We start from the raw sequence: 21,360 nt of genomic DNA, 5'->3' as shown, positions 1-21,360 counted from the left end.
ATGCAATACAGTTCCATATCAGTGACTGTCCTAGACTTGGGTTAACTAGAGAATTAAATGTTCTAAATAGTGATTTGGGGTGGAATCAGTGGAGTTATGCAGGGACCAGTTCCAGGTGCTGGATAACACTGGTGATGCTAGAGAGGGGAAGAGTGAATTTGAGACTGCAGTCTAGAGAAATGAGATAAAAGCAGTGGTGTAAACTTGGGGAGGTGGGGTTAATAGATTCCCTTGTGTGACTTTTTTTTGGTGGGTGTAAGATTGAGGGTGGATAATTTAGTACAAGGAGCAGGCAATACATGGTTGTGCATGTGGGAATCAATGAGACTGTTTGGGGATTTTAGCTCTGGTCCTGAATGAATGGTAAAGGTTTTTAACAAGATATTACCATCCTTTGGTAAAGGTAATGAGTTTCTCAGTGGAATTGTTCCAGTAAGTTGGTGATGGGCCAGATTCTTTTTGGAAAAGGGTTAGATTTATAGCTAGATGGGACTAGTTTGGGGGTAAACGAGGCAGTACAACCAGGCAGGAACAAGTGGGTTCTGGGCTCAGTGGGCCAAATGGCTCCGGGCTTTCTGGAAAGTAGTTGTCCAGATATTGAGCCTTTGCAAGCCAAAGCTTTGTGGAGTGGAGAAGATAAATCACCAGTACAATTACTGCAGCATGTATCTGAATCTGCTGTACAATTTTTCAGACGGGATTAAAATTAGGACTCCTTGGGTCTGTTTGGCTCTGCTGCTCACTGGAGAAACTTAACTGAGCCACGAGAGCTTTATATTGATTTATAATGCAAAAGTTTTGCAATAGTACTTGAACCTGGATGTATTCTAAAAATACATCCATTGTGGTTTTTGTCGCTTCATTCTCTCAAAGGTGTGAAGATGCCGGAGTTGGACTAGAGTGGACAAATGTAAGAAGTCACACAACACCAGGTTATAGTCCAACAGCTTTATTTGAAGTCACAAGCTTTCGGAGCGCTGCTCCTTCGTCAGGTGAAGTGGAGAGATGCATAAAGACACAGCTTATATAGTCAGAGAATAATGCCAGATGTTTACAGGTAATCTTTCTAACTGCCATTTATCACACCTCGGCAGAGAGATAATCACAGCAATCAAAGGTGTGAATGGTGTCCAAACAGGTCAGTCAGGGAAACATTACATCAAAGAACAATGAGGTGGGGTCACAAGGGGTCAAATGTTGCAGATGCTGGGGTCTGTGTGGAAAAACAAAAAAACAGACAAACATTTTTTTTGCTGGAAATCACAGCAGGTCCAGCCGCATCTGTAGAGAGAACAAGCCAACGACGACTCGAGTCTGGATGACCCTACGTCAGGTGGGGTTACATGTAGTGTGACATGAACCCAAGATCCCGGTTCATGTGGACAGCCTGCTGTGATTTCCAGCAAAAAAAAAAAATGTGTTTTGTCTTTGTTTTTCACACAGACCCCAGCATCTGCAACATTTGACCCCTTGTGACCCCACCTCATTGTTCTTTGATGTAATGTTTTCCTGACTGACCTGTTTGGACACCATTCACACCTTTGATTGCTGTGATTATCTCTGCCGAGGTGTGATAAATGGCAGTTAGAAAGATTACCTGTAAACATCTGACATTATTCTGACTATATAAGCTGTGTCTTTATGCATCTCTCCACTTCACCTGACGAAGGAGCAGCGCTCCGAAAGCTTGTGACTTCAAATAAAGCTGTTGGACTATAACCTGGTGTTGTGACTTCTTACATTTGTTCTCTCAAAGGGTATGTTTTACAGCGTGGAATTAAACATTACTTGCAAGTGGTGTTCATGCAGGTCCCCAACAATTGGCCAAACAACTCTCTTATGGAGGGTGTTGAGCATAATGTACACCCTCCTGAGTTAGTGTTGCTTTAGGGGGCATTCAACACAACCCTTCCCAGAGTTTTTCCTGAAATTGGTCCACATTATTTCTGGTTTATCCATTTCTATTTGGCTGCCAGTTTTGCCCATATCATAACGGTGACTACACTTCAAAAGTGCTTCATTAGCTATGAAGTTTTTTTGGGATGTCCTGAGGTCACGAAAGGAGCTATGTAAATGCAAATTCTCTCTTTTTCTTCCCCACTCTTAAATTGATAGCAATTGGGGTGGTGGTGAATGGGGTATCGTCTAATGGTATATTTATTTAACCTAATCGATGTTGCCTAACTCTGCTGTAAAATGAACTTCTTTAATAGAGGGCACAATTTATTTTGAACGGTATAATGTTCTAAAGTCCAAATTTAATTGAGATATTATTTGCACTAAGATGTCTACTTCACAAGTAAATGTATTTACAGTATAAGACAAATTGCCTTGGTATTGAGATTAGCTTTAACAGTTGAGATTATGCATAGATTTAGGTATGTATAAGTTATTTTAATTCCTTTTGGAATTTCAAAATCTTAACTGGCTTCAAGTCTTGTACTTTCATGTCAGCTGCTCTCTGAATTTTTCCTTACTAGGTTTAAATGATGGCTAGAAATAACCCTACCCCTGGTAGGTAAGGCTTGCTGATCTTTATTATATAACACTTTCCTTCCACTAACTACTTCTACATGCTTTTGCTTTTGTCAAGTACTAATTAGTGAGTGGCATCTTAATCTGACTCTTGCTGCAGTAATTGTCCAAGTTTTGACTGGTTCCTGCTTTTGTACGGCTATTTTCCAAAACTAATCGAGTTATTACTGCAGTGAGACACAATGGTTGGTAAACCAAGTTTGAAATCCACCTGAACATTTGTAGTGTGTGCTGTGCAAATTATTTCTGGAAGTGATTTTGAATGTCTGTCTGGGAATTGGAAGATTTGAGTATTTAACTGGCGGTGCAAAGTGATTAGGTTTGTGGTTTCAGGAGTTGCTAGTTTTATTTTTTACAAACTGGCTCTATTTAAAGTACTATCTCAAGTGCTTTATTATAGTCATACATTCTCCAACACATGCATGAGCATCTCGAGCTCCTCATTATTCACTTGATGTCCCAGGGGTCCTGCATCATGTATAGCTAAAGTCTAAAGTGAAGACTGCTCCCTGGTGTTTTAAAGGCAACTTCTGTGACTGGAGTCCTGTCCGCATTGTTTGAAGAGTAGGAAGGTATTCAAATTGCTGTTCAGATTTCTGCAGAAGTATAATCATATCTGTAAACACTGCGACCCTCCAGACCATGCCAGAAAATAACCATTTTGAGAGTACCATTTAAGAACACAGTAAATGGAAAGCACTGGCATGTCTCCCGGATGCTTGCTGCTATTATGTTTCTACACTTACATTATTGCTTTGGGATCATTGTAGTAGTCATGTTAGACCAGGTGCTAAAAATCCCAAAGTTTGTTCTCTACCCAAACAAAACTGAGTGTTTTTGTGTATATTGATACTAATACTTGAGGTTCACCTAATATGGAGATTCTGTATACTTGTATTTGGGAGAGAGTTGCTGAGTCTGGTAGCAGTTTTGGCAATTATCCCTTAGTGCTAATGGTTATTTTCCCACTAGACAGATTTGTAGTGGCCACTGAATCTAGTATCTTGCCTCCCCCCCCAAAATCCCAGTGATGACTGAGGAAATGCAAATAAGACCAAAGCAGAACTTCGGTTCCATGCCAAAACCAGTCCCCATCAGATTAAATGTAAACAGTAACCTTGTGCAGCCAATATCCGAATGAATCCTGGATTAAGTAGGATAGTGCTGCTGCTGGACAGCTACCTTGTGGCAGAGTAGCTTTACATTGGGGAAGGGGTTTTTGGGGGTGAGGGGTGGTGAGGAGAAAGATCAAAACCTCCTGAATTGTGCATCAGACATGGGGCCCCTCTGAAGTCTTGGTCTGTGACAGTGCATCAATTTCCTATAATGTTAAAGATTAAACTCCTGGGTGAGCATGGAGCCTACCCAGGTTTCCAAATATAGAAGCTTCCGGAGTGTTTTGCGAAAGCTGTACAGGTTCAACCAGGTATCTTGGCAGCCGAGGAAGGGACCGCGTGGTGGCAGATTTAACGAAGAATACAGTACATTTGATTCTTTGTTGTATTAACAATTTCTTGGCCTGTTGACTGCCATTCCCAGCCTTAAATAGCTTGATGGGCTCAATCTCACTGGTTTGGATGATGAATCTGCCAGCTGTATAGTGAGATCTGAATGCCTTTTCCCTCTTCCCTGCCCCTCAAGAAATAGCTATAATTTGAAACTCCTGAGATGCATGGTGACCATTTTAATTTTGGCTTTCAAACTTTGGAGATGGATTGCAAGGGTGGTGAAATACTTGAACCCCATGGTTACAGTGGCTTCTTAATTGAATTGGTACATGTCAATGAGAAGACACCTTGTTCCTGTCCTGTGTCAACAAGGACATGATAATTTGTAGGATATAACTCTGGATGGGGCCAATATTTAAAGTAATTGAGTGTCGATGATACTGGTGGGAAGAAAACATACTTTAGAGTTAAGCAACTTGCATTTATATAGCGCCTTTAACGTAGTAAAACGTCCCAAGGCGCTTCACAGGAGCGTTATCAAACAAAATTTTACACCAAGCCGCATAAGGAGATATTGGGATAGATGACCAAAAACTTGGTCGAAGATGCAGATTTTAAGGAGTGGAGAGGTTTAGAGTGAATTTGAGCTTGGGGCCTAGCCAGCGGAAAGCATGGCCGCCAGTAGTGGAATGATGACATCGCGGATACGCAAGAGGCAAGAATTGGAGGAGTGCATGGAGGCATTTGAAAACAAGGATGAGAACTTTAAAATTGAGGAATTGCCAGACCAGGAGCCAGTGTAGGTCAGCAAGCATGGGTGAATGGGATTTGGAGGATACAGGAGTTTGGATGAGCTCCAAACAAACCACTGCAGTTTGGACCAATTTCAAGCAGCAGATTTTTGAGGCAGTAGCGCACTCTGCGGTTCAGATTGGAATAAAGTGTAATGAGCTGACATCTGGCACATTTGATATTTTACTTTTTTCTTTGTTTACCCAAGCTGCCTTTTGTTTATCCAGAACCAGGGGTCACAGCCTAAGGATAAGGGGTAAGCCATTTAGGACAGATGAGGAGGAATTTCTTCACCCAGAGAGTGGTGGACCTGTGAAATTCTCTACCACACAAGGCAGTTGAGGCCAATTCATTAAATATATTCAAGAAGGAGTTAGATATATTTCTTAAGGCTAAAGGGATCAAGGGATATGGGGAGAAAGCAGGGACAGGGTACTGAATTTGGATGATCAGCCATGATCTCATTAAATGGCGGCGCAGGCTCGAGGGGCCGAATGGCCGACTCCTGCTTCTATCTTCTGTTTCTCCTGTTCCATTCCTGCTAATGGAGGTGGAGTTACCCATGTTGCTTTTAATGAGACTGCTGTATCGGAGATCGTGAAACCACTAAGGACTATGGGGGAACACCATGCACATTAGCATGAAACAGTCTATAGTTGGCATATGTACCATCTTCAGATTTTGCTGTAGAATTTTGAGCTTGCTATGCTCAACTTTTTTTTAAAAGTTACTAAAACCCTGGGTGGTAACAGGTGCTTTTGGTAGTGCCAGCCTGGATGAAGCTGTTGACCAGATTAGGAATGCTCAAGAAATCTGGGTGCATGTGGCTTAAAGATTGGAGTTCCACACTTCCACCCAAAATTTGTCTGCTGTCTTCAGTATAACTGCTGGAGCTGAGCCAGAGAGAATGAAGTGTCATCAGCTTCATGGCTGTCCAGACTCCCAGCTAAGTCGGAGGTTAGTGTGCATGGCTGGGGAATGTGAGCTGCTCTCCCCAAAGCCTCACTGCATATATGTGGTCTTGTTTTGGCACTGCACCTTGGGTTGATTCAAACATTTAGTTTTGTTGCTAATACACTGATTTAAATCTACATGTTTCAGAAAGCATTATTGCTTTGATCTGACTTTAAAATGGCGAGTCCATTTGCCTGTTCAAAATTGGCCTCAGTCATAGCTATCCATCAAGCATTCAAGTTCTGCTTTCTTAGTTGGAGGTGTGTGGAACTTGAACAAATGAAAATTGTTGATGACCTACTTCTGATATGACATGACATTCTTTTGAATGTAGTTCAGTCTCTGCATACCAAGTGATTTCCCTACTTATCCCTCTGTCCTCTCTGACCTGAACCTCCACTAGCTCTATCCTTTCACCTTCCAAAATGATTTGCTGTGGCTTCCTGGGCTAAGGCCATGTATACTTGAGTTCCTTTTGTGGTGTGAAACTGAAGTCTCTCTTTCTCTTCCCCCCCCGGCCATGTTCCTCCTATTTGGAAAACCTGTTCACTGTGTGTGCAGATAACTTTATTCAGTGAATCAGAATCAACAATACCAAGGATGGGTAACATTCTCCTGCCTTCAAGGATTCGATTTCCCCAAAACAGGTAGTGGGGTGGATTGCAGCACCATGTTGAAATAGGCCTCTTTGGATAGCAGTACTGTAATTGTTTTTGGAGCGACTATCTACAAATTGCAATTCAACATGGACACTTGAAGCAGTTTGGCATAAAGTATCAGTTGATGTAAAAAGGGAAAAGTTGCTTGCATTTGCAGCACTACTTTTTCAGGCTGTTTGTGCATGCTTGTGACCAATTCTCATGCGCTTCTCTCTTTTTATTAACAGAAGGACCCAAACCCACCATCTGAGTGCAAGCAGCAGTGAAGTCTGCTTATGTGGCCTTGAGGAACAACTGCACTGTACTGGCTTATTATAAACAACTAATAGTTACTTAACAGCCTTATAATGTTTTGTATTTTCTTGGTAGGACAAATTTCAATTAACATTTTTTTGGTTAATCATGAACCGTTGAATCCGCCAGATCAGAACATGGTTGCTACTCTTGCATTGTTTTTTTTAATTGGTTATTGATGGAATGGAGTTTTTAAAAGTCACAATTTGTCATCCCACTGCTACAGAATTTGGGTTCTTCAGAATAATTTCTTGTGTTAGAGGCAGCACCAATGGAAGGCTTTTAGGAACGGCAAAATTCAGAGACCAATATTTGTTTAGAAATATTCCGCTGGAGAACAATCAACCAAAGTAATTATCCCTTTCTTCAGCCCTGTTGTCTGAATATATCAAATGGTGGAGAGATGCATTTTGTAGTTGGATGAGTGTAATGTGGACTTTATACAAAATGATAGAAATAAAATTGTGCAACATGTCTGTGCTTACACTAGCTGTGCCTTCATTACTTGTGTTCCTGTAAACATGCAGTTACAGTGAGTTACCTACCGGGAGACACGCATTGAGACTTGTGGCTGGCTCTGTGTATGGAGTTGCAGAATTAGTTAATGGAAGGTTTTCAAAATGTCCAACCATGTGTACTGTTCATACATTGTTTGCTTAATTATGCTCTGGTTTTTGTTCATTTTGTTTTAATGTGAGATTGTGAACAACATGGAAGCTTAACCGCCACCTGAAGGTCATACCATAAAGGGGTGTGAATAAAAACTAGTATTTTCAGATTTTCTTCTTGAACTTTCTTCCAACTGGTGTGGTGTGTTTTATACCTTGCTATTGCATGATTGCACGTCCTGCTGATTGGACTGTGACCTGGGGGGCAGCGCTTGCATCTTTGGTTGCAGGCCTGACTTTCAGTAGATACTCTTTCAGCTTGCTGATTTTTAACTTTTACTGCATATGCATTTTGACACCTAGCAATCCACTGAGACTAAGGGAGCACAAAATTGCCCCTACCTGCTTTTTGTGGATATTCTTGCCCTCCATTAATGGAGCAACAGTCTTATTTGGATGCCATCGTCCTACTCATTGAAGACCGCAATTGAACCAAATGTATTGGTATATCTGGTTGTCAGCTTTTCTCAAATCTTAAGTGTTGCGATGTGGGTGCACGATTTGAGTTCTGAGATTTCCTCTGTTCATAGATTCATCAAAAACATCATTGTCCCCAAGTTGAGAATCACATTTTAGTGATTTGATTTGAGACTTTTGCTGTCCTCTTAAATTTAAGCTCACTCAATTTATTTAAAAAAAAAAAAAAAAAAAATCTATAAGCAGTTTATAACAGTCTTGAGCTGCTCATTTTGATTTGTTCATTAATCCAATGATTTTGGAGTGCAAGTCTTGATAAAATGAAGGCAACATTTGGTTTTCTTAAAGATTGATCAATTAAATAGACTGTCGCCGGTTTCGGGGCGGGGAAGGACCCACTTACCTTTTTGAGTTTGCATTTATATGGGTCATCATGTCCTCGAAGCCTGACTGACTTCCTTCTGGGTGTTGAACTCCATTTTAGAGACTTCAGGTTCCACATGTCCGCTGATATCTGACTCTCGCCACCACATCTCTCAACCCCTCTGTTGTCACACTGCTTGTCCGACATCCAGCCTTTGATGAGCAGACATTTCCTTCAATTAAGCAACGGGGCGACTGAAGCCATTGTTCTCGGCCCCTGCTATAAACTCCGTTTCCCTAACCACCAATTTCATCCCCCCCCCCGTCCTGGTTACAGCCTCGCGCTGAACAAGACTGCAACCTCTGTCCTACTTGACCCAGAGCTGAGCTTCTGACTCCGTATCCTCTCCATTTATCACTAGACTATTATTCCACTGCTTTCCTGGCTGACCTCCCACCTTCATAAACTTGAGCTTCTCAAATTCTGCCTGTACCCAACTTGCACCATCCTGTTCACCCATCACTTCTCTGCTCACTGACCTACATTTTCTCCCAGCCCACCAATGCCTCATTTTAAAAATTCTTATCCTTGTGTTCAAACCCATCCATGGCCTTGCCCTTCCCTAGCTCTAAGCTCCTCACTACCCCCTCAACTTTGCATTCCTCCAACTCTGGCTTCTTGTGCATCCCCCACTTCCTTTGTTCCACGATTGACGGCTGTGCTCTGCTGTCTAAGCCTTAAGCTCTGGAATTCTAAACTACTCCTTAAGACGCTGCTTAGAACCAAGCTTTTGGCCACCTTGTCGTCATTTCTCCTCCTTGGGTTTGGTGTCAATTTTTGCCTGATTGCGCTCCTGTGAAGCGCCTTGGGATGTTTTACTATGTTAAAGGTGCTATATAAAAAGTTATTGACAGCAATTCACTCTTCAACACAACCATGATCAATTTATTGGTCTTGATACTTTTTTTCTAAAGATATTTTTGAAGTTTCATTAAATTTAACTTTGAAGTGACTGTTGACTTAGTTGCAATGGCTCCTTTCAGCTGATTCATTGCTGCAATTATTCCCAGTTTAAGACTTCCAGATCTTCCATTAACTGATGTCCATAGTTTGTGTTGTGTACTGAAGTTAAATAGCTTTAAAAGAGACACTGAAGTTAAAAGTAAAGAACAAGCAAACCTGCATTTATCTAGAAAGCTAAATGTAATCTTCAAGTCCAAACAATGTTCATGAGACTTTGTAAATTTGGATGAAGGCATATGATCCCTCCTACCTATACAGTGATAGTTCAGTAAGAGCATAAGAAATAGGAGCAGGATTAGGCCACTTGGCCCCTCGAGCCTGCTCTGCCATTCAATAAGATCATGGCTGATCTTGGGCTTAAAGCCACTTTCCTGCCTGCTCCCCATAACCCTTCACTCCCTTATCTTACTAAAATCTGTCTATCTCCACCTTAAATGTATTTAATGACCCAGCCTCCACAGCGCTCTCGGGCAGAGAATTCCACAGATTTACAACCCTCGGAGGAAATTCCTCATCATTTTTCTAAAAGGGCGACCCTTTATTCTGAAACTGCATCAGAGTTCTAGATTTCCCCACGAGGGGAAACATCCTCTCTGCATCTACCCTGTCGAGCCCCCTCGGTATCTTTCATGTTTCAATAAGATCCCCTCTCATTCTTCTAAATTCCAATGAATATAGGCCCAACCTGCTCAACCTTTCCTCGTAAGTCAACCCCCTCATCTCTGGAATTAACCTAGTGAATCGTCTCTGAACTGCCTCCAATGCAAGTATATCCTTCCTTAAATGAGACCAAAACTCTACGCAGTACTCAAGGTGCGATCTCACCAATACCCTGTACAGTTGTAGCAGGACTTCCCTGCTTTTATACTCCAACCCCCTTGCACTAAAAGTTCTGGGAGTTAAGTATTTCTAGTGAGAATGATGGATCTCTAATGCAATTAGAATTAAATAGGAAACCCAAAACTAATTGCTTAGATAAAGAATAGCAACAACCTGCATTTTTTTAATATAGCACTTTTTTTTGCATTGAGCTTGAAGATGCTTACAGAAGCATATGGAAACTGATGCTGAGCCAGCAGATTGAGGGGTGACAAAAAAAGGAACTAACTCCTTTCTCCCCCCCCCCCCCCCCCCCCCCCCCCACATACACATGTCACCTTGCAGGATTTTTCTGAAGTGATCTAATCCTCTAATTTGTATATATATGAAATCTGGGTTGTAAATGCATGGTGTGACACAACCACACCCATCAAAGCCATGGATTGACCTTGACATAGCCGCTTGGAATAGCAGTCAGGTCATTACAAGTCATTATATCTCCAAGTTTGCAGATGACACAAAGCTGGGTGGGCATGTGTGCTGTGAGGAGGATGCCAAGAAACTCCAGGATGATTTGGACAGGTTGGGTGATTGGGCAGAAGCATAGCAGATGCAATATAACGTGGATAAATGCGAGGTTATTCACTTTGGTGTCAAAAACAGAAAAGCAGATTGTTATCTGAATGGCAATAGATTGGGAGAAGGAAGTGCAACGAGTCCTGGGTGTCCTTGTGCACCAGTCGCTGAAGGTAAGCATGCAGGTGGTTAAGAAGGCAAATGGTATGTTGGCCTTCATAGCGAGAGGGTTTGAGTACAGGAACAAGGATGTCTTGCTGCAGTTGTACAGGGCCTTGGTGAGACCACACCTTGAGTATTGTGTGCAGTTTTGGTCGCCTTATCTGAGGAAGGACGTTCTTGCCATGGAAGGAGTTCAGCGAAGATTCACCAGGCTGATACCTGGGATGGCAGGAATGACGTATGAGGAGAGATTGGGTCGATTGGGCTTATACTCGCTGGAGTTTAGAAGAATGAGAGGGGATCTCATTGAAACTTATAAAATTCTGACAGGACTGGACAGACTAGATGCAGGAAGGATGTTCCCGGTGGTCAGGGAGTCCAGAACCAGGGGTCACAGTCTAAGGATAAGGGGTAAGCCATTTAGGACAGAAATGAGGAATTTCTTCACCCAGAGAGTGGTGAACCTGTGGAATTTGCTACCACAGAAGGCAGTAGAGGCCAATTCATTAAATATATTCAAGGAGGAGTTGGATATATTTCTTAAGACTAAGGGGATCAAGGGATATGGGGAGAAGGCAGGGACGGTACTGAATTTGGATGATCAGCCATGATCTCATTGAATGGCGGAGCAGGCTCGAGGGGCCGAATGGCCTACTCCTGCTCCTATCTTCTATGTTTTTATTACAATTGGGCTGCTATATCTGTAGATTTGCAGGGTAAGGAGCAATGGTTTCTGTGCAAATGCTATCCAGTAAAAGTAGGCATATCAGTTGTTGCTAGTGGGAATGAAGTTGAGGTTGTTTAAGATGCCGTTCAGCTGTTCGAGCTCACACACAATCCATATTTCTGAAAGTGACCCATTGTGGATGTTGCCTTGCAGGAGAATCATGTTTAAAAAAAAATACTTCTATCAAATCCACCCCTTCCAACAGACCATGTATAATTAGCAGTCTTCCTACTCAATCTCTGAAGGGATGACTCAGGATATGTTAACTCTGAAGCGTAATGCAATTAAATTTTTCTTCCTTCTTCCCCCACCCCCAACATTTCACTAACTTACTAACTAACTAACTTAGATATTGATCCCACCCCCACCAAATTTAACTGAGGGCTGATGCTGGCCCATATTTTCAACATCGTAGAAATATTGTGCTCTAGGTCCAAGTATGCTTTAAGCCTAGGATTTCTATTCATCCAGTTCTTTCTAATAGGAGTTAAGATGACTGTACCACATTGATACTACTGGAAATGAAGTGAAATCGTACCTTGGCCCTTTTCCACTTATGCTAGCTGACGCCTACTGTGATGTATGCTTGTTTCATGTGACTAATGTGCACATTCTTTTGTTAATCTGTGCTGTTTCTCAGACATCCACTTAATTGGCCATGGTCCCTTCAAATAATACCCTACTCAGCTGGCTATGGAGCTTGGTGTCATCACATCCGATGCTATAAATAAAGCACTTGGCGCTAATCCCTAAACCTCTTGGATTTGCTGTCAATTGCCATTTATCACAACCCTCAGCTTTGCATTACCAAGCCAATTAGTCTGGTTACCTAATTTGACAATAATTCTATGAACTTTAAGCATCAATGGTGCTTTCAAAGTGCCAGTAGAAAATAACATTATAGAATGATGTTGGACAGTATTAATTATAATTAGAAAATAATTTGCTTGGTTACAAATTAGAATCTAGTAGTTAATGGGAATGGTTTGAGAACCTATAAACCTCATAAATAGGGTGTGGCATACCTTCACCATTGGATGGGAGAAGAGATCTGGGGAAAGAGAGACTGGGGAGAAGGGGAATGGGAAGAAGGAGGGACTGGGGGGGAGAGAGGGGGACTGGGTAGAGAAAGACAGGAGAGAGAGATCTGGGGAGAGAGACTGGGAGAGAGCGAGACTAAAAGACTTGCATTTATATAGCGCCTTTCACGACCACTAGACATCTCAAAGCGCTTTACAGCCAATGAAGTACTTTTGAAGTGGAGTCACTGTTGTAATGTGGGAAGGAGAGAGAGAGAGACTGGGGACAGAGAGGGCCGGAGGGAGAGAGGGGGGCAGAGGGAGAGAGAGGAACAGAGAGAGGGGTGAGGGTCCAGACGCGTGTGATCCGTTCCCGGGGCCTGAGTGGCGGCTGCACAGGTGGAGGTGCAGCACATGTACAATGGCCACTGGAAGGAGGCGAAAGCAAACATGGTTTAGGCCCCTGGTGAAACCAAAATGAGAATTTATTTTTTAATTCAGAAAATTGTTTAAAGCCAGAAAAAAGTAGGGGAAAGTGATGTTGAATGTCCTGCAGTATGTTCCAGTTAAATCTTGCCAGGCGTTGTCCCCTTTTTGAAAGAGTCTATCAGGGTTATTTAAATCATGTTATGGGGGAAAAGTTTGTGCCCCTGTTTGTACCTCAGAGTCTGTGAGAGACGGAGGGAACGGCAGCAGAAAAAGAGGAAACAACTTCTCCAAATCTGATCCCAACTCATCGCCAAGGCTGGGGATCGAGAACCTCACCGCCTTCCTAGGAAGTTTAACCACTTTATTCACTTTCTTATTTGAGCTCCGTTTGGAATTAGAGTTTATTTTATTATTTTTTGTTGTATGTTTAACAACAGTGTTGAAGAGGAAAAGAGAAACTTGGAGCAACTTTTTCTGTCAAAGCTGCAACGAGACTTGAAAGAATTTAGAGTTTTAATGAACTTTTCACAAAAAATGAATGTTAAAAACACTTTTCCCCCCCCTAAGTTTTGAATATGATTTTGGAAGAAACAGAAACAAAAATTAATTTTCCCCTCATCTAAACAAGTTTCAACCAGGTCTTAAAATTGAAATCTCTCAATATTTGATTTTGAATGATCGACTGAAGTGAGTAGCTTTACACAGACATGCAACCACACTGTTGAGGAGGGGGAGGGCGGGGGAGGATTTGTAGGAGTTACATATAACTTTTCATTGACTCTTTAAAAAATATTAAGACGTTTAGGAAGAGAACCAAAAAAGAGGAAAAACACAAACCATGTTATTTCGCCTGTCGTTCTATAGTCCTAACAAGTCCCAGGAATAATGTAAATACAGATTTCCTCTTAAACATTTAATGGAGTGTTAATAGAAACACAAGTTATCTAATCATGTATAAAAATTGCAGGAAGCTACCTTAGAAGAAACTACTATTTGTTTATTGAGAAAGGCACAGAAAATACTTAGATTAAACTGATAATGTACAATTTTGATTTGGTATAAATGTTTGAAATAGATTAAAAATTGAGAGTACAATGAAGTTTGTTTCCCACTATTTAATTGGGAAATACCTAAAATAATTCGACACTTTTTGTGATAAGAGCAGGAATCAATATTGTGGAGAATGTTTGAGAGAAAAACATTAGAAGTTAAATTTGTAAATTAACATCTTTACATCAACATATTAGTAAACATTTCCAAGTCAGTCTGATTGGTTCTCCTGTCCAGGAAGAAAGATGAATGTTTATTTCTGTTAAATCATAGCTTTTCCTGGTTTTTGTTTTTATTCCGGTGACGCAAATTGTGTATGTGTTTTTCTGCACTTGTGAATAAGTGCTTCATTTCTGACATGTTACATGGGGGGGCGCTGGTTCAAGAAGACAACGTTTATTAATGGAAGTGATTGAAGTTGGAAATACGGATACCTGTTTTTGTTCAATTCTTTTTAATACTGTGAACTAAAGAACTGCAGCACTTTATCCCACCTACACCCGTGACTCTTCCGACGCCCTCCGCCACTTTAACAGTTTCCAGTGTCCTGGCCCCAACTGCCTCCTTTTCATTATGGACGTCCAATCCCTCTACACCTCCACCCCCCACCAGGATGGCCTGAGGGCGCTCCGCTTCTTCCTTGAACAGAGGCCCAACCAAAATCCATCTCCGACTCTTCCCTTCCCTTCCTCGACTTCTCCATCTCCATCTCTGGGGATAGGTTATTGACAAACATTCATTACAAGTCCACTGACTCCCACAGCTACCTAGACTACACTTCCTCCCACCCCGCTTCCTGTAAGGACTCTATTCCATTCTCCCAGTTTCTCCATCTCTGCCGCATCTGCTCTGACGATGCCATCTTCCATACCAGTGCTTCTGACATGTCTTCCTTTTTCCTCAAACAAGGATTCCCCTCTAAAGTGGCCCTTGACCATGTCCGTTCTATCTCCTGCACTTCTGCCCTCACCCCTGCCCCTCCCTCCCAGAACCACAATAGGGTTCCCCTTGTCCTCACCTTTCACCCCACCAGCCTCCACATTCAACGGATCATCCTCCGCCATTTCCACCCCTCCAGCATGATCCCACCACCAAACACATCTTCCCCTCCCCTCCCCTTTCAGCATTCTGTAGGGACCACTCCCTCCGAGACACCCTAGTCCACTCCTCTATCACCCCCAGCACCCCTTCCCCTTCGCCCGGCACCTTCCCGTGCAAGCGCAGGAGATGCAACACCTGCCCTTTTACCTCCCCACTTCCCACTGTCCAGGGCCCCAAACACCCCTTCCAGGTGAAACAGCGATTTACTTGTACTTCTTGCAATCTAGTATACGGTATTCGCTGCTCACGATGTGGTCTCCTCTACATTGGGGAGACCAAATGCAGATTGGGTGACTGCTTTGCGGGACACCTCCGTTCAGTCCGTAAGGGGGACCCCGAGCTTCCGGTCGCCTGTCACTTTAATTCACCGCTCCACTCCCACTCTGACCTCTCCGTCCTCGGCCTCTTGCATTGTTCCAATGAAGCTCAGCGTAAGCTCGAGGAACAGCACCTCATCTTCCGATTAGGCACTTTACAGCCTTCTGGACTCAACATTGAGTTCAACAATTTCAGATCATAACCTCGGCCCCTATCATATATATATATATATTTTTTATCCACACTCTTTGTCTTTTTTTCTTCTCTCCCACATGGCAGCTGTCTTTCATTCTGCCAGCGCAATTTACACTTCATCTAGAGCCATCCTTTGTTTCTTAACCTGTCCCATTACCATCTCCGCTCGCCGTGAATATCTCTTAATGTCTCTTTACTGCTCCTGCCTTCTATCCTATCACAGACCTTCCCTTTTGTTCTTTCATCCCCTCCCCCCTTTTGAAGCCCCTACACTTGCTTAAAAATCTGTTCCATTTCCTGCTTTTTTCCAGTTCTGACGAAAGGTCATCGACCTGAAACGTTAACTCTGTTTCTCTCTTCACAGATGCTGCCTGACCTGCTGAGTATCTCCAGCATTTTCTGTTTTTATTTCAGATTTCCAGCATCCGCAGTATTTTGCTATTACAGCACTTTATATTTGTTGGTCGTCTGGTTGCATTGTGATTAATATTCTAATGGCTTATGTGGACGTCCAGCCCATCAGCGCCACAGGAAAGCCACTGCTCCTGCTGCTTGTGCAGCCATTGCTTTTGTGACATGAGGGATGGGCTAATACGTTGAAAACTTTAAAATTAACACAAATTGCACGAACAGATATGCCTCTTTCAGCTCACCTTGGGCTTTTGGATTGTTTGTCGATGCATAACCGTGTAACTGAGTGACGTTTCTGAAGTGTTAATGCTTTATTATGCAGTTCTTTTATATCCCAGTCATTTCTGACAAGTAATTTTTTATTAGAGTTTGTACACGACGAACTAAAAGCTTTTCATTAATTCTACCGTAAACAAACTTGCAGAATGGGCATGTAAATGACAAATGATTTTCAATGTCGATAAGTGTGAGGTGGTGCATTGTGGAGGAGGAATAAGGAGGCGACCCACTCCTTGGAAAATCAGAGTCTAAACGGAGTAGAGATGAGAAGGGATCGAGGGGTATAGATTCCCAAATCATTAAAAGTAGCACCGCAGGCTAAAAAAACCATAAAAGTGCAAATAAAGCACCTGGGTTCATTTCTAGAGAATGGAATTCAAAAGCAGAGAAGTTATGTTAAACTTGAATAGAACCTTAATAACAACAGAAAATGCTGGAAAAACTCAGCAGGCCAGGCAACATCCGTGGAGAGAGAAATAGAGTCAACGTTTCAGGTCGAAACCCTTCGTCAGGACTGAGAAAAAACACAGGAAATGAAACCGATTAAAAGGCCAGTTTGGGGGCTGGGAAATGGTGATGAGAGAACAAAAGAGAAGTGAAGAGACATTAAGAGGTATTCAAAACGAGACAAGATGGTGATGGGACTAGTGGAGACAAAAGACGGCTCCAGATTAGGTGTGAAATGCGCTGGCAGAATGAGAGACAGCTGCCATGTGGGAGAGAGAAAAAGGGGGAAGGGCACAAAACAAAGGTGTGGATAAAAAATATATAAAAATGTAATAGGGGCCGAGGTTATGATCTGAAATTGTTGAACTCGATATTGAGTCCGGAAGGCTGTAAAGTTCCTAATCGGAAGATGAGGTGCTGTTCCTCGAGCTTACGCTGGGTTTCCGTGGAACAATGCAAGAGCCCGAGTACGGTGAGGTCTGAGTGGGAATGGGGCGGTGAATTGAAATGACAGGCGACCGGAAGCTCGGGGTCACCCTTACGGACTGAACGGAGGTGTTCCGCAAAGCGGTCACCCAATCTGCGTTTGGTCTCCCCAATGTAGAGGAGACCGCATCGTGAGCAGCGAATACAGTATATTAAATTGCAAGAAGTACAAGTAAATCGCTGTTTCACCTGGAAGGGGTATTTGGGGCCCTGGACAGTGGGAAGGGGGGAGGTATAAGGGCAAGTGTTGCATCTCCTGCGCTTGCATGGGAAGGTGCCGGGCGAAGGGGAAGGGTGCTGGGGGTGATAGAGGAGTGGACTAGGGTGTCTCGGAGGGAACGGCCCCAACGGAATGCTGAAAGGGGAGGGGAAGATGCGTTTGGTGGTGGGATCACGTTGGAGGTGGCGGAAATGGCGGAGGATGATTTGTTGAATGTGGATCCTTACGCCCCCACCTCAATGAATTTCGAGTTTGGCACGATGTTGAGCTCTTTTTTCTTCATCTCCGTGCCCACTTCTCTGGCCAGGAGTCTTCCCCCCGCACGGCTGACCCTTTCTCCTGCTTTCAGAATTCCTGTTCTACCTGGACTCCTCCCCCTGGCCTCTTATCCTCTCTAGATCTTTTCATTGCTAACTGCCGCCGTGACATCGGCCCTCTCCATTTCTCTGCTCCCCTCACTCACTCCAACCTACCTCCCTCTGAAATTGCAGCACTCCATTCTCTTAGATCCAACCCTGACATTGTCATTAAACCTGCTGACAAGGGTGGTGCTGTTGTTGTTTGGCGACGCGACCTCTACCTAGCAGAAGCTGAACGCCAACTCTCCGACACCTCCTCCTACCTCCACCTGGACCATGACCCCACTACCGAACATCAAACCACCGTTTCCAAGACTGTCACTGACCTCATCTCCTCTGGAGATCTTCCCCCCGCTGCCACCAACCTCATAGTTCCCCAACCCCGCACAGCCCGCTTCTACATCCTTCCCAAGATCCACAAACAGGACTGCCCTGGTAGACACATCGTTTCAGCCTGTTCTTGCCCCACGGAACTTATCTCTTCCTATCTCAACTCTATCTTTTCTCCCCTTGTCCAGTCTCTTCCCACCTACATCCGCGACTCTTCCAACGCTCTCCGCCACTTTAACAGTTTCCAGTTTCCTGGCCCCAACCGCCTCCTTTTCACTATGGACGTACAATCCCTCTACACCTCCATCCCCCAGCAGGATGGCCCGAGGGCGCTCCGCTTCTTCCTTGAACAGAGGCCCGACCAGTCCCCATCCACCACCACCCTCCTCCACCTGGCTGAACTTGTTCTCACATTGAACAACTTCTCCTTTAACTCCACTCATTTCCTCCAAATCAAAGGTGTTGCTATGGGTACCCGCATGGGTCCTAGCTATGCCTGCCTTTTCGTGGGATATGTGGAACACTCTTTGTTCCAGTCCTACTCAGGTCCCCTCCCTCACCTCTTTTTCCGGTACATTGATGACTATATCAGTGCCGTTTCCTGCTCTCGCCCTGAACTAGACAATTTCATTCACTTTGCCTCCAATTTCCACCCTTCCCTCAGCTTCACATGGTCCATCTCCGACTCTTCCCTTCCCTTCCTCGACTTCTCCGTCTCCATCTCTGGGGATAGGTTATTGACCAACATTCACTACAAGCCCACTGACTCACAGCTACCTGGACTACATTTCCTCCCACCCCGCCTCCTGTAAGGACTCTATTCCTTTCTCCCAGTTTCTCCGTCTCCGCCGCATCTGCTCAACGATGCCACCTTCCACACCAGTGCTTCCGGCATGTCTTCCTTTTTCCTCAACCGAGGATTCCCCTCTACCGTGGCTGACACGGCCCTCGACCGTGTCCGTTCTATCTCTCGCACTTCTGCCCACACCCCTGCCCCTTCCTCCCGGAACCACGATAGGGTTCCCCTTGTCCTCACCTTTCACCCCACCAGCCTCCACATTCAACGGATCATCCTCCGCCATTTCTGCCACCTCCAACGTGATCCCACCACCAAACGCATCTTCCCCTCCCCTCCCCTTTCAGCATTCCATAGGGACCACTCCCTCCGAGACACCCTAGTCCACTCTATCACCCCAGCACCCCTTCCCCTTCGCCCGGCACCTTCCCGTGCAAGCGCAGGAGATGCAACACCTGCCCTTATACCTCCCCCCTTCCCACTGTCCAGGGCCCCAAACACCCCTTCCAGGTGAAACAGCGATTTACTTGTACTTCTTGCAATCTAGTATACTGTATTCACTGCTCACGATGTGGTCTCCTCTACATTGGGGAGACCAAACGCAGATTGGGTGACCGCTTTGTGGAACACCTCCGTTCAGTCTGTAAGGGTGACCCCGAGCTTCCGGTCGCCTGTAATTTTAATTCACCGCCCCATTCCCACTCAGACCTCACCGTACTCGGGCTCTTGCATTGTTCCACGGAAACTCAGCGTAAGCTCGAGGAACAGCACCTCATCTTCCGATTAGGCACTTTACAGCCTTCCGGACTCAATATCGAGTTCAACAATTTCAGATCATAACCTCGGCCCCTATTACATTTTTATATATTTTTTATCCACACCTTTGTTTTGTGCCCTTCCCCCTTTTTCTCTCTCCCACATGGCAGCTGTCTCTCATTCTGCCAGCGCATTTCACACCTAATCTAGAGCCGTCTTTTGTCTCCACTAGTCCGATCACCATCTCGTCTGGTTTTGAATACCTCTTAATGTCTCTTCACTTCTCTTTTGTTCTTTCATCCCCATTTCCCAGCCCCCAAACTGGCCTTTTAATCGGTTTCATTTCCTGTGTTTTTTCAGTCCTGACGAAGGGTTTCGACCTGAAACGTTGACTCTATTTTCTCTCCACAGATGTTCCCTGGCCTGCTGAGTTTTTCCAGCATTTTCTGTTGTTATTTCGGATTTCCAGCATCCGCAGTATTTTGCTTTTGTATAGAACCTTGTCTGATTGTCTCATGATTTGAGATGGTGGGATGGCCATATGGCATTACTGTATATATGCTTTTAAGTGGTTGCTGTTGCTGCCGTTGTTGTTGTTTTAAAATTTGCGAACGGACGAAAAGGTCACGCTCAAAGAAGTTTGTGGCCCGCTCAGTACAAAAAAAGATTAGAGGGAACATTGGTACCATCTACAAGATGCACTGCAGCAACTCGCCAAGGCTTCTTCGGCAGCACCTCTCAAACCCACAACCTCCACCACCTAGAAGGACAAGGGCAGCAGGCGCATGGGAACACCACCACCTCCAAGTCCCTCTCCAAGTCACGCACCATCCTGCCTTGGAAATATATCGGCCGTTCCTTCATCGTCGCTGGGTCAAAATCCTGGAACTCCCTCCCTAACAGCACTGTGGAAGCAGCTTCACCACACGGACTGCAGCGGTTCAAGAAGGCGGCTCACCACCACCGTTGCAAGGGCAATTAGGGATGGGAAATAAATGTTGGCCTTGCCAGTGACGCCCACATCCCAGGAATGAATAAAAAATGTTTTTTAAGTTTGCAGATTGTAAGGTGTTTGTAAATTTCTAGCAGCAAATCAGCAAAAAAAAAAAACTTTTTTATACCTTTGACATTGATGTGATAGATGTCATCCATGCCTTTGTTACCCTCTAGACTATTCCAATGCACTCCTGGCCGCCCTCCCACGTTCTACCCTTCGTAAACTTGAGGACATCCAAAACTCGGCTGCCCGTGTCCTAACTCGCACCAAGTCCCGTTCACCCATCTCCCCTGTGCTCGCTGACCTCCATTGGCTCCCGGTTAAGCAATGCCTTGATTTCAAAATCCTCATCCTTGTTTTCAAATCCCTCCATGGCCTCGCCCCTTCCTATCTCTGTAATCTCCTCCAGCCCCACAACTCCCCGAAATATCTGCGCTCCTCTAATTCTGCCCCCTTGAGCATCCCTGATTATAATCGCTCAACCATTGGTGGCCGTGCCTTCAGCTGCCTGGGCCCTAAGCTCTGGAATTCCCGCCCTAAACCTCTCCGCCTCTCTACCTCTCTCTCCTCCTTTAAGACGCTCCTTAAAACCCACCTCTTTGACTAAGCTTTTGGTCATCTGCCCATATTTCTCCTTATGTGACTCCGCGTCAAATTTTTTTGTCTTATAATACTCCTGTGAAACACCTTGGGACAGTTTACTAAAGGCGCTATATAAATACAAGTTGT

At 44.1% G+C, this 21,360-nt stretch overlaps 1 protein-coding gene across 5 annotated transcripts in view; it reads left to right on the top strand.

Annotated features, from left to right (window-relative positions):
• nap1l1 (nucleosome assembly protein 1-like 1) overlaps positions 1–7,458 on the top strand; it is a 55,881-nt gene extending 48,423 nt beyond the window's left edge. For 3 of the 5 annotated variants that reach the window (XM_086009531.1, XM_086009528.1, XM_086009532.1), the window contains one exon: positions 6,616–7,458. In XM_086009531.1, the coding sequence (XP_085865657.1) occupies positions 6,616–6,654 (39 nt within the window). In that variant the 3' untranslated portion in view covers positions 6,655–7,458. Of the gene's footprint in view, positions 1–2,480; positions 2,519–6,615 lie in introns of all 5 variants that reach the window. The other 2 variants (XM_086009530.1, XM_086009529.1) reach the window with 2 other exon arrangements.
• Positions 7,459–21,360: the final 13,902 nt, after the last annotated feature.

Source organism: Somniosus microcephalus, chromosome 16, assembly GCF_052327205.1.
Source record: "Somniosus microcephalus isolate GS21.2 chromosome 16, FLI_Smic_1.0, whole genome shotgun sequence".
NCBI classification, from domain to species: domain Eukaryota; kingdom Metazoa; phylum Chordata; class Chondrichthyes; order Squaliformes; family Somniosidae; genus Somniosus; species Somniosus microcephalus.
This window is presented reverse-complemented; position numbering and strand designations above follow the sequence as displayed.